This window comes from Epinephelus fuscoguttatus, linkage group LG11, assembly GCF_011397635.1.
Source record: "Epinephelus fuscoguttatus linkage group LG11, E.fuscoguttatus.final_Chr_v1".
In the NCBI taxonomy this organism is placed as follows: domain Eukaryota; kingdom Metazoa; phylum Chordata; class Actinopteri; order Perciformes; family Serranidae; genus Epinephelus; species Epinephelus fuscoguttatus.
The window spans coordinates 25291314-25305217 of NC_064762.1; the positions used below are offsets into that span (position 1 = coordinate 25291314).

Consider the following 13904-nt stretch of genomic DNA (forward strand, 5'->3'; position numbering starts at 1 on the left):
TTCTTGGTCCATACACACGCTGTCTGCTTATCTCAATGAATATTCTGCACAACATGGTTGTGGCTGTACCTTGTGAGCAACAGAGTCAAAGATTCCCCAGAAGAGTTTCTTGGTTAGGAGGAGCTCCTCCTCGGAGGCTGTGCCGTAGCTGCCCATACCAGAAGGCAGGCAGTAATACTTCCAGTTCCGCTCATAGTGGTTGGTCAGGAGCTAGAGATCAAAGATACAAGAAAAGAAACATCTGAGTTCAAGTTTATGAAATAGTCTTGTACATCTCTCTCCCAGAGAGTTAGGTTTTTGCCGTTTCATACTGTACTACATGTATACATGGTAAAATACATGGTGCCCAATGTCACCTGACTTCATACAAATATTTAGGAAATGCTTGGTGGAATAAACAATCATGTGTAGATGTTCAACACACAGCAACTGAGGAGGATAAATGGGTTGTAATATACAAGACGCCTCTGATTGCTTATAATAATTATCCCATAACTCTTTCAACCAATAAATCAAACTCAGTAGTGACAGGAAACCCTGTCCAGTGTCTTACCCGGATAGGTATCTTGCAGTATTCATTGAGCATGGGAACGTCGAACACCAGCCGTCTGAGCAGCTGCTGCATCATGGAGGGACGCAGGTGCCTGTGAAATATAATTATATTATTAAAACAAAGAAATGCAGAGCAGTGAGTCGAGACTCCCTAGATATCTTCTTCTAAAGAGGAGTAGCTACAATAACTGCAGATTCAATATAATATGACCACTGCACTTACCTGATATGATTCTCTCATGTGTAATTAAACCAGGCTGCCCAGAAATATCAATATACATGTACTCATATCCAAGAATACTTTAAAACTAGGTGAAAAGGGCCCACTGTATGAAGGAAAACATTCTGCAATGTGACCCTAAGTATGCAACAGATTGTATGCACCATGCTCCATGATTCAGGGTCAGTCAGGGTCGGACTCTGTCGGAGATATCCAAAATGGCTGCCAACATTATGTGGCTAAAATCCTTAAATGTCAGTGTTATCACTCAGTAACGCTAAGGAAGTAGTAATGAAGGAAAATGTTGCTGATGCTGTCACTGTTTTCTGCAGGTTGTGAGTTGTGGTGAACAGACCTACATGCTCTACTAAAGTGACACAGAAGGCTGTCAAATTATGTATTGCCCTAAAGCCTGAGACGACCCTTCTGACAGCAGCTTTGTTTAAACAATAACATGATGCAGCCTCTGTAACTCTCCAGCTCCCATTTGCTATTTTTACTCAGCTGAGACTAGACAAAGCTCTGCCGGCCTTACTTGCAGATAGCCAGCAGACACTCCTCGATGGCGTCTCTCTGGGCCTTGGTGAGTGAGCGTCCTTTGGACAGCCTGTAGATAGTCTGCAGTGTGGAGTCAATCAGCTGTGCGTAGTGCTCTGTGTTGCTAAAGAGAGCGGCGCAGCGAGTGAGCAGAGGCAACAGGGCTGAGCCGATGTATCTGTTCATGGCCAGTGCTGTCTCAGTGGTGCTCAACAGCTCCTGTGGAACAGAGAACAATGCATGTAGGCTGAAGGATAGAGAGGCACAACACACCTCTCCCCGCATGTCAAGATTAATAGAGAGTTGGGAGTGAATAAAGGTTCCTGGCAACAGCAAAAAAAGAAATATGTGGTTCTTGGGATGGAGAAAAAAGGGAAAGTGGAGTTGAAAAGACTTAATTTTCCCCCTGATGTCACAGCTAGGAATGGAGGTTTGAAAAGGGCACTGACTGAATAGAAAGTCTTTTAAACAATAATCCAGTTTTAAACGAGTTTGGCTAATATGTGAACAGTGATTATTTTTCTGAGAGAATGGTGAAATTTTCACAGTCATTCCACAGTGATTCACATATTGCTGGAGTGGAGAGTGTTGCAGTACGAGATTGTTTGAGTACTGATCATATGAAGATGAGCAGATGTTTAACATTTTTAGTCAGATGATTTCACCAATAAGTATGTTAATGTTTCAGCCAACTCAGAGGCAGCCATGACAAGGCTTTGTTCTGAGCAATTTGTGTTTGTTCAGATTATGTGCCTCTGTCATACATCTAATGAGCAAACTGGAAACTCAAATTCAAACAGTGTGCACTGAAACTATTACTAGATGACAAAAACACCATTTGAGTTTGAAATGTAATGGAACAGAGACAAAGAAGACACAGATTTAATAATGCACCTGCTGCACCAAGAGCTTTTTCTTTTCGAAAACAATGATACATATGTTTTGGTGGCCAGTGAGTAACAAAATGGGAGCTTGAAGGCTGACCAGGGATATGAGGTCCAAGTTATTTGGGTTGTCTGCCACTTACAGTATCAATAGACGCAGATGCTTGGAGGTCAGGCAGGAAGCCAACCTCCAACATCTGGAGCAAGAAGCTCTGGTCTTCAATGCCGTAGACTCTTTCCAGGAAGAGCACCATGGGGGCCTTGTGGTCCGGACAAAAAGAGGCTGACATGTCGGGTTCTGTCACTGTGCCATCTGAACACAAACACATGTAAGGGGAAAAGTTTCAGTTTAATGTGCTATACGTAAGCATTGTATTTATCATTTCTATTTAATCTGATACTTCTCCTCGTATTCCTGACTATTAAAATTGTATTTTATTGGTAAGTTTAGTATTTTTCACCCTAGACCCTATTTTCCCATGTTTATGTAAATAACTGCCTTGTGGTTGTCTGCCTCTGTGCACCACTTTCTCTTACAGTTTACTTGTATGTCTGTAAAAACATGGATGCTTCACACACATCTTCTCCCAGGCAGCACTGAAGATCTATACAATCAGCAGAGTTTCAAGGTGCACACCCAAGATTAGTGTCACCAATTCAGTATCTGACCAAATGTCTTCCCTTCTGTTCCTGAGATATGATGCTGAATAATGGCCAGAAAAGTGTTTTTGCTGAATATTATGATGCCACAGTGAAGACGACCATTGACCTTTTGGATACAAAATGTCATCATTATATCCTATTACACTTTGATGTGAAATTTTGTCACAATTGGCATGAGTTTCAGCAAAAAAACGTGTTTTGTAAGGTCACAGTGACCTTGACCTTTGACCATAAAATTCTAATCAGTTCATCACTGAGTCTGAGTGATTGATTGTGTCAAATATAAGGAACTTCCCTAAAAGTGTTCTTGAGATATCACCTTCACGAGAATGTAACAGACGCAAGGTCACAGTGACCTTGATTCTTTGATCAGTTCATCAGACTCCAAGTGGAAGTTTGTACCAAATGTAAGGAAATTCACTGAAGTTTTCTTTGAGATACAGTAGTCACGAGAACAGGACAGACAAGGTTACAGTGACCTTGACCTTTAACTTAGAACCACCAAATTTTAATCAGTTCATCCTTGAGTCTGAGTGACTGCTTAGGCCAAATTTAAGAAAATTCCCTAAAGGCGTTCTTGAAATATCACCTTCACCAGAATGTAACAGACACAAGGTCACAGTAACCTTGACCGCTGACTACCAAAATCTCATCAGTTCATCTTTGAGCCCAAGTTGACAGTTGTGCCAAATTTGTAAAAATATGTCAAGGTGTTCTTGAGATAATGTATTCAAGAGAGTGGGGTGGATGTACAGATGTATGTATAGTAGTGTTGTCACGATACCAAAATCTTTGTTTCGGTACCAATACCAATATGAATTTCGATACTTTTCGATACTCTTCGGTACTTTTCCTAGGGAAAAGTCCTTTTGGATACAAACCTTCAGAACAATAAATAGTAGGGGTGTAACGGCACCAAAAAAAAATCATGGTTCGGTCAGTACCTCAGTACAGACGTCACGGTTTGGTAACTCAAATGTCCCACCAAGTTTGTGTTGTCTTGTGATGTCTCCCTTTGCGAGGCAGACTTTCTCTTGTCTTTTTTCACATGTGCCAGCTGCGAATGTTGATACAGGTGTTGTCATACGCACCACTTGTGCAATCTGTGCTCCAGTAGGAACAAGAAAGGCGTTTGTGTGCATAATTGAGTAAAATAAATTAACTAAATTAATGAACTGAATCAATTTCAAAGTACCGGTATTTTCCAAATGCAGTATAGTACCTTTTGGAATGCTCTAGTACCGCGATACTATTTTAGTACCAGTATACCGTGCAACACTAATGTATAGACACACAAACAGACGGACAACTGTAAAACATAATGCCTCCTGTCACAGCTGTCACTGGTGTGGAGGCATTAAAAAAAAAAAAAAAAAAAAAATCTTATTGACTACTGGCAACAATTTTTTATTTTTTTTTTTTTTTTTAAACTGGTCCAGTATTGAGCAAGAGGGCTGCAGCCTACACCCGCCAAACAGACCGCTTTGAAATCACTTTTTGTTTCTACATCTGATGCACATGCACTGTAAATAAGCGTCACAGGTGTATTTAAGGTAACAGTAATTCCAGGCATTATAAGCTGTGGAAAGTTATTAAAAAAGTAAAATGAGTTCAGTCATTTAAGACACAGCTTGCTTTCTTATTAGATGATGTCACAGAGAAAACTGGATATAAAGTTAATTTTCTGGTGTGATTGCTGCTGAAGATGGCTTTTTTTTCCCCAGGTAAGATAATAACTACACATAAAATTAAAAGTCAAAGCACAAACCGCCAAGGTGCAAGAAACACCTTGTGGGCACAATTTTCCTCCACGGTAGGAACACAGGGAGAGAAGCGAACAGATACGCACTCTTGAATGAAGCCCGGCTGGTGTGACACAGTCATTTTCGTGATATACCTCCAGCTGGCAGAGCTGTGATTATTTTCAAAGTGCAGAGATATGAATTTATTTGAGTTGTCTTGATCTGGCAGTGTGACTCACAGTACATTCTAGCCAAATCAAACTCTTTTCATATTTGCAGGCAGTAAAGTAGTGTGGCATGTTGGTTCAGCAAGCAGTGGAGGGAATCTGATTCTGATCTATTTAAGCTTGTGTTTGTATATTCAGTTTAAATTAAAAGTTCAATCAAATTGCTGCATGTGAGACTAGTTACAGCCTTGAATTCAATCCAAAGACCATTTTTCCTGCATCACTTTTGGCTGTTATTAATGTGCTCCCCCTTCATTTGTGTTCTGTTTATCTGTTACTATTCAACCATCAGCATTTGCATGCATGGCTTCATGTAGCAAACAAAGCTGCTGAGACCAACATACCTTTATTGAGCACAGGCGTTTTGAGGGGGATGCTGATGATGCCCACCAGGTCTGTCGTGGGAACCAGAGAGCGCAGGATGGCTCGGATACGCAGCGCCTCTCCTTTACCTGCATTGATAAGCTGTGAGAGACACAAATAGGAAATATTCAACTCACTATTTCATGCCAGTCATTGTAGTGGTCTATGTTGTTAAACAGAGGATCATGATAACATAAAAAGTAAGATGTATGTGTGATAAAAAAAAAAGCTCCTCACATGCATCTCTGGAGCGCAGCGGCCCAACAGGTCAATAAGAGCTGAGTAGAAGGACATGATGGCGTTGCCCATGTGAATGACTTCTCCTTCTTCCTCACCAGACCTGAAACACACAATCACTTTGACAACACATTTTGGGATCCTGCAAACCTCACTAAGGAAAATCAGGACCCACAGACTGTACAAAGTAGGTTGACAAGAAATTGGGCACCAGAAGAGCATTAGATGGGCAATTTTGTGAGCGTATATAACAATATTTTGGCACAAAACATGATCTCCTCACAGGCCATTGTGTTATACATATTGACTTTGACCTGCTTCCCAATCCCTCTCCTCACTTCATGCAATAATAACCTTGCCCATTAAAATGCAGCCAGTGTATAACAGCCTTTGCATACTGATGCGAGCAGGCAGGAGCCAACGGTTTCCACACTGCTTTACTGACAGCTACCATCAATGTCAAGGCTGCTATATTCTTTACTCTTACACCTCTAACCAGACAAGGATCTCTCTATGATGTCTTCATGTTTAAGTTAGAGTTTAAATTGTCTCAGATGCAGTCATCAAGACTTACTGGAAACATCAAAGAATTGTTGATTAAAAGAGTGTTTCCAGCTGTTTCTGTTGTGTTTTGGGAAATTTCTGTCTTATATCTTGAAATACACGGATTGTGGCAAGTTGTTGTTGTCATAATCATTTACTTTTTCGCAATCTTAAAACAAGGTTTGGACTAGAAACACACTAAATAAAATTATCTTACTGACATTTATTTTTACTTTAAGACTCAATAATGGGCAAAAAGATGTTTTGCATTGTGTCCATCATTAAAGAGATTTTGAGCTTCACTGTGCAGAATGATGGATGTGCAGAGTTTGACACTAAAAGCTTGTTTTCACATTAATCTGCTGAAGGGGAAAAGTTCTCCGTGCTCACTTTAAATCTCAGTTAAAAACACGTACTAACCAACAAGGCTGACTTTGTGTCATCATCATCATCATCATCATTTGGAAGCCAATCATGGTCAAATACGCATCATACACAAAAGTGTGATGTGGAAACTTTAAACCTCCAGCACACACACACGCTGACAAAAGGCTTTTCAGTAAAGTATTTCATAATTAAAGGTTTGAAAGGAATCTCATTTGCATATTAATATGTGTGAGGGAGAATGAGTAGATGTACTTTGAAGAACTCGGAGAAGTTTATAAAACTTTTTGTTGTGTAAAACCATATGGGCCACATTATTATTCAGAACAGAGTGTTCTTAAATGTCTTAAAATATCTCTGGGGGGACACAATCTAAAGTGTAATAAAAGATATGTTACAGAGGGGTTAAATAAGGAAAATATATTGTGATTATTACTGTTTTTGTAGGAGACTTTTAGTAAAGCGATTCAATCAGATAAAACTTCTCATTCAAACTAAGAGCAAATACTCCTTTTCTCTTCAGTTCCTTTGTGCAGGCTTACACAAAGAAGCAGACTCCGATCTCTTCCCGGTGATGTGAACGAACAATATATCAAATTCAAAGTGATATAGCACTAAAGTCTAATAACGAGAAATAATACGGGTTTAGCCGAGATAAGAAACACACTGGCAAATCTCGTTAAGTGTAACAATTCACCACAAAGACACAGATAATGGGAGACTTTATCACTTGTGACTGCTCAGTGGGTTTTTAGTGTCTCATGATGATCTAAAGGCTAATTAACAGGCTTTTCAACCCTGGTTAAAACAAAATAATGCAAGAAACTGGTGCGGATTCCTACCCAGTATTGACCACAGCTGGGGTACTGGGTAGGTCCAGGGCAGGATCTTCAGATATCTTGATGGCCTCCTTCATGGCGGCCAGCAGACCCTGACCACCCTCTCCCCTCAGGGCAGGACCGAAACACTCTGGACGTCTAATCAGCAGCTTCACCACCACATTGGCATTTTCTTCCACACTCTCACCTGTATACAAACACAGCAGGGCAATGGACAGACATTTATAGGTGATTATTAAAGTCATCTCCTGAAAGGACAGGTCAGAAATCCTGGACCTTGTGTTTACTGCCTTCCTCAAGGATTATTTCATTTTTTTTATCCATGTAAACATTTGCACTTCTCTTCTCTTGGGCATTTGACAGTAGTTAGAGGTAATTCTAATAATGGTGTCACGATAACATCGTCCGACCTGCCATGCAAGCACAACGTATATATACTGCTGTCATAGCCATATGAAGAACGTGATTAAATCTAATAACTGACCTCCGGAGTAGCATTACTCTAAAGCATCACTAGTGAACAAAGAGTCCTCAAATCATCTTTAAAAGGCAACATTTTCTGTATTTACACCATGTGCTCAGTATGAAAGATGACATACCATTGCAGAAGACGACGAACCTCAGGAAAGACAGGTAACGCTCTCCCTCTATAGGGTTCCAGCCGAGGTCTGGATAACCCTTTGCAACCAGCATAGCACAACTCTGAAGACCACAGCCTGCCAGGTATGTCACCACCTACACACACACACAAACACACAAAGACACACACAATCCTGCTTCACTCCTGGGGAATATAATGGCACACTCTGTCTTTTTGACTGTCAGTGTCACTAACAGTGACAGCTTGAAAGCATTTGCTGAGCAAGCTTATTCAACTGGCACAAAATCATACTTCATTTTTCACAGGGAAAACTTGGGTGGCATGAGGCTTCTCTTTCTGTCCAACTCAGTGTCACGTAAGTCAGCAGTAAAGAGTGGTTAGGAGAAATCATCAATCAGCTAATAATACAAAGGAATCCGCTGATTGTTTTGCATTCAAAAATGGTACAATATCTTACACCTGGGCCACACTGCCTGTGTGTGTGCGTTGCAGAACCTCTTGTATTTTTTTTTTCCGCACCTGTGTTTCCAGGTTTGAGAAGACACGCTGCCCGCATGAGCAGCACTGCTAAGGCTTGGCAGCTGCTCAGCTGCAGCACATCTGGATAATAGGAGTGTTGCCTAATTTTACCGCATGACACATGCAGTTTTTAGCAAAAATAGACTGTGAAATGGTCTTTTGTTAATCATACTGACATTACACCATCTTCTTTTTAAGATATATTTTTAGGCAAGCCAAGTGGGGGGGGGATGACATGCAGCAAAGGGCCACAGGCTGGACTCGAACCTGGGCCGCTGCGGCAACAGCCTTGTGCATGGGGCGCCTGCTCTATCCACTAAGCCACCAACACCCCGATTACACCATCTTTTACTACAGTTCCAATGACCTAATGTGTCATAGACATGAAAAAACAGAAATACTCAAAAATAAAATAAAAAAGCCCTCTGACAACATTTTTGTGGACACAATCCCTTAATTTGTTAACACAGGGCTTTTCATAGTGAAACATTTGCATGAGACATGTTATTGACAATGCTCTGGCTTGCACAGCCCCATAAATGAGTGGAGCACCAGCTGTTTGTGGAAATACAGTATTTATAGGAGCAGGCAGCTTTACAGCAGTGCCACACCAACAACACTGTCTGTGAGAACGTCGCACGAATGCAAGCTGTAGCAGTTCAGCGAGGTAGATGTCATGCACTGCTCACCAGTTGTCAGTCTAACCTCACAGGAATTCCCAACCATCATTTTTTCCTTTAAAGGCCTAGTACATAGAATTTAGGGACATCTATTGGCAGAAGTGGAAGATAATATTTATAATGACTAATCTTTTAATTAGTTCATAATCACTCTATACTAGGAATTGCTGTGTTTTCGTTACCTTCAAACGTGCTGTTTATATCTACGTATGGAGTGTGTCCCCTTCCACAGAGTCAGTCATGTTGTTCTATAGTAGCCCAGTAGGGCTCCAACGATAAGTCGACTAATCGATGACTAATCGACTATTAAAATAATCAGTAACTATTTCAGTAGTCGACTCATTGGTTTGAGTCATTTCTTCTTCTTACATTCAAATATTGGCAGCTTTACACACTCTCCCATGACGGTGAACTAAAACCCTTTGGCGTGAGTACGAAACAAGACATTAATTGACATAATTTTGGGGTTTGGGAGAGACAGACCGACATTTTTCAAAATTTTGACACTTTTTTCTATAAAATGATTAGTTGACTAATCGAAGAAATAATCAACAGATTAGTCGACAATGAAAATAATCGTTAGTTGCAGCCCTATAGCCCAGGATGGATAAACCAAACACTGGCTCCAGACAGGGCCATTTGTGTTTTCCCATTTTTGTGTCGGCAACTGTCTTCGCCTCAAGCTAGGCACACGTCAGAATTTTCAGTTCTGCGACTTCACCGCTAGATACCACTAAATCATCAATGCTAATTTCATTGTTGTGTCCCATTACATAATTTGAGACTAAAAGGTTGTTTCCATGTATTTAACCTTAATAAAACTTAATGTACTCTTACCAGAATATCTGGTTTCTTTTCTCAGCACGTTAAATGTAATTTGATTCAAATCCACAATTTTACAGTGCCTGAAATAGTATTTAACAAGCAAGTCTATCATATGACGGATTCCTCTGCTACAACAACAAATACCTTGAGGTCATACCAAACACTAAACTCAACACTAGCTGCTAGTCTAATCAGCCTGACCCCACTGGGTGTGCTTAATAACACAAGAGCAATAATGGTGTTATTTAAGTGCATATCAGCCTAAATCATTTAAGTTGCAGTCAAAATGCTTTCACAAACAAACCTTCTCTAGATCAGGCTCCTCCAGAGCCAGAGCCAGGCCGTTGTTGTCCATCACTGAAGATGCTGCAACATCCAGCGGAGTGGAGCCCCGCATAGCTTCAGAGGCTTCACATATACACACACACAAACACAGACAAAGTGTTACCAGCAAAGCAAACTTTACATTTGTTCTGGACTAAACAACAGGGGGCAGTCTATCTACATATGTTATCGTGATATTCTCCAGTGTGTTGCAGTTCAGAGTAGCAGGTAGTCGGATGTGATCATTAGAAACTACCCTGATTTTTGAAAAAATATTATACACATAAGATATTTATTGTTACAAGAACAACAAAATATTATTTCCAACTCTTTCTAATTCTACAAGCACTTCACACCTCTGCTCTCTTTCCCTAGTAATGTTTGAAACTCAATTAGTGTTGCAAACATAATGCACATTTCTATAAACCATTAAATGATTAAAAGAATGTTTCATAGATTAACTGTGTCACTTTTAATGGACATCAGAGTCTTTGATTTAATACAATGACCATTATAATTGTAATGAGTGCAATTTATTAGAAAAAAAACTGGTAACAGAAATACTGATGTTGTGCAGATAGTTAATTATAAGTTAATGAATCCTCTGCACCTTAATGTGCAAAACTCCCTGCCTAAATAAATGGTTACACTCCCACTGGACACCTACTCTGACAATAATTGTGCACACTGCTGCATGGCAATTTAGATAAAAAAAATAAATCATTAATTGGTTTATAATTCTAATTATGTCCTTCACTCAGGCAAACTCATCATTTGAGGTAATTAGCCCTGAAATACAGAGAAAGCACGAGGCACGTCTCCCAGCACCTTCACAGTGACATATGTGATTTATGAGTGAGCAAATATCAAATGTTTCATGTTGGGCGTAACAGACTGGTGTGTTTGCATTCATCTGTCTTCTCCACACCATGTGAACCTCTCCTCTTTCACAGGCAGGAGCTTTAGTTTACACCAGCAGCAGCCGGAGCCCAGTGACTCATCAGTCCTGCCCTGCATGACTAAATAACCCCCGTCCCTCATTTTCCTGCCTCTCTGGCCCTTTCACTTTCAAACTGATACTCTGGCATAATGTGGGCGATAAGTTTGAGTCTGCACTTCAATTAAATGAAAAACCCTTCCAGCGAGTGGCACCTACTGGTTTCTGTGAATATTTCCCATCACTTTCGGGAGCAGCAATGTGCAATATTTCAGTTCCTACAGTGTGGTAAATACTTGAAGAAATTCAAAATGTTAAGGAAACCATTTAACTTCTTCTCTCAATATTTCTCTCTTCCACCAGACCCTTTTACTTTCTCTCATCTCCCATCTTTTATTTCAGAGTGCCCTCTGCTCATCTGTCATATTTAGATTTTTCCATTCATTTTTAAACCTCTGTCGTCCTCTCTCAGAATGATGCACACTAAATGTAATAAAAGACAAAGCTGTAAGGACACTATCAGGACAGGAAGGAGAGCAGACTGTCTCATTTTATGACTCTACCAGTACTTACCCAGCCCGACACTGCTATTCTCCAGCAGGTAGCTCAGGTGGTCAAACATGGCTTTCTGGTTCTGGCGGCTGATACGACAGAAGTAGCACAGGAAACGACAACAGCTGGCCACCATCTTGGGGAAGGCAATCTCCTGTGGACACAAATGTAAAAGACATGCTAAAATCAAAGCAGACCCACAGTTTCATTCATTTATTTCTTCACAACTTCATTCTTATTGACATTTTCAAGCAGAAAGGAGTTGACCATAGAAACAAAGTGTAAGCAGAATGGAATATTTCATTCAAATCAATATAGCAGGATGGTCAGAGCAGCTGCCATTTTTATGTGTACTGTTGCCATTGCCAACTTTTGTATAAATCAACAAGTGGCTATTGGCAAACTCCTTAAGGTGAGGTTTTGCAGTAACAACAAACAAGCAGTGGAGAAGTATGAAGCATGTAGAGGCATCTTTTTGTGCACAATCTCCATCACCTTGTTGCTGGAGAGGATTTGAGGACTGCTGAATTTAGGTGCTTCGTATTTCATACGTAAGAGAGTCACAATTTTGGCCATGTTTGGCTATTGTCCATCTCTCTAATATCAGATGTCAATGAGGCTTTAGTTGACCATTGACTCTGCAACACGCCAGGACACTCAGGTGTTCATGGTTATTAATGTGATCATACATGATGATCATCATGAGAAAGACAAAAGGAAAACGCCAACTTATTATGTAAAGTAGGCCGAAACAGAGTCCAAAAAACTAGCAAGTGTGACACACTTTACTCATGTGTTGTCACCATAGTAACTAACAACAATTGCCATTTTCTTTTGATCCTGTCAAATGACAGCGTCAATCAGTTCAAGGTCAGTTCTACTCTTTTTTTTTTTTTTTTTAAATACTTGTATGGGGTTGACATACTTGTGACCCATTACATATGTCACTGAAAGACATTATTCCTGTACATCCTTTAGGCACATACACTGATCAACCACAACATTAAAAACACCAACCAGTGGAGTGAACAGTATCAATCATCTCGTTACGATGCAAGGTCTGCTGGGAAACCTTGGGTCCTGGCATTTACATGGATGTTACTTGACATGCACCACTCACCCAAACACTGTTGTAACCAAGTACCAATTATAGCAATGGCACTTCCCGATGGTAGTGGCCACCCCAGCAGGACAGTGCGTAATGAAACACCGCAACAACTGCTCAGGAATAGCCCAATTCCCCAGATCCCAATTTGACTGAGCATCCAGCGGATATGCCAGTCCCTCAACTCCCAATCCACAGGACTTAAAGGATCTGCCGCCAACGCCCTGGTGCCAGATACCACAGGACACCCCCAGAGGTTCTGTGTCCACGCCTTGACAGGTCAGAGCCAAGTCCGATCCAAGGAGACCCCAGCTTGAAATTGGACTTAGCTCTGGGGTACTGGAACATCCCACAGTTGCACAATTAGATTGCAATCTGGGTAGTTTGGAGGCCAGATCGATGTTTGGAGCTCTTTGTCACCTTCCTCTGGCCATTCTCAAGTAGTTTTTACAGTGTGGCATGGTGTGGTGTGTGGCATCAGGGAGAGCTGTTGCCATGAGGGGGTGTACTTGGTCCACAATGGTGTTTGGGTGAGTGGTGCGTGTCAAGTGGCATCCACATAAATGGCAGTGCTCAAGGTTTTCCTGCAGAACACTGAATTGTAAGGAGATTATCAATGATATTCAATTCACCTGTCAGTGGTTTTAACATTGTGGCTGATTGGTGTATATATAGTCGACTTGAAGAAAAGGTCAGTGTCTCAATACAGTTTATTTCGTTGACAGACCAGTCGTCCTTTGATGGACAGCTTGACTGGAGCCATTTCCAAGTGGTGGCTTTTTTTGCTCCAAGCCAAGAGTATTTTGTCACATTATATCTGGGCAAAAATCCCAATCAATTTCTATTTCAATCTCTTGCCAATATGAAAAAATAAGAGGTAAGCCCAAACAATGAATGAAAATGATGAGCCATTTTTTACCACAGTGCCTCCAGCATTCACTCTGTATCTAATAACCCTTTTGAATAAATTTCTACTTTGGAGTTACAAAATATTTTACAATGTTCTTCCAACAGAAGTCTCTCAAGGACCGTGAGTTGGCAGTTTCAGCCCAGCTTTCCCATATATCATTTCTATCGTCTTCAGATATCTCCAGGCCTGATTCTTTCTCCCATTTTAGTTTGGCGTTTCAGACCCTCGGGTTTTAAAGTGAATCTGAAACTCTTAAATAT

At 40.7% G+C, this 13904-nt stretch overlaps 1 protein-coding gene across 4 annotated transcripts in view; it reads right to left on the reverse strand.

Annotated features, from left to right (window-relative positions):
* Positions 1 to 13904, reverse strand: part of ryr3 (ryanodine receptor 3) — a 157660-nt gene that overhangs the window by 50418 nt on the left and 93338 nt on the right. For all 4 annotated transcript variants that reach the window (XM_049589531.1, XM_049589530.1, XM_049589529.1 and 1 more), the window contains 10 exons: positions 11651 to 11783; positions 10121 to 10224; positions 7791 to 7926; positions 7195 to 7378; positions 5426 to 5528; positions 5170 to 5290; positions 2337 to 2506; positions 1308 to 1528; positions 554 to 644; positions 70 to 210 (listed from right to left, as the gene is read on the reverse strand). In XM_049589531.1, the coding sequence (XP_049445488.1) occupies positions 70 to 210; positions 554 to 644; positions 1308 to 1528; positions 2337 to 2506; positions 5170 to 5290; positions 5426 to 5528; positions 7195 to 7378; positions 7791 to 7926; positions 10121 to 10224; positions 11651 to 11783 (1404 nt within the window). The remainder of the gene's footprint in view (positions 1 to 69; positions 211 to 553; positions 645 to 1307; positions 1529 to 2336; positions 2507 to 5169; positions 5291 to 5425; positions 5529 to 7194; positions 7379 to 7790; positions 7927 to 10120; positions 10225 to 11650; positions 11784 to 13904) is intronic.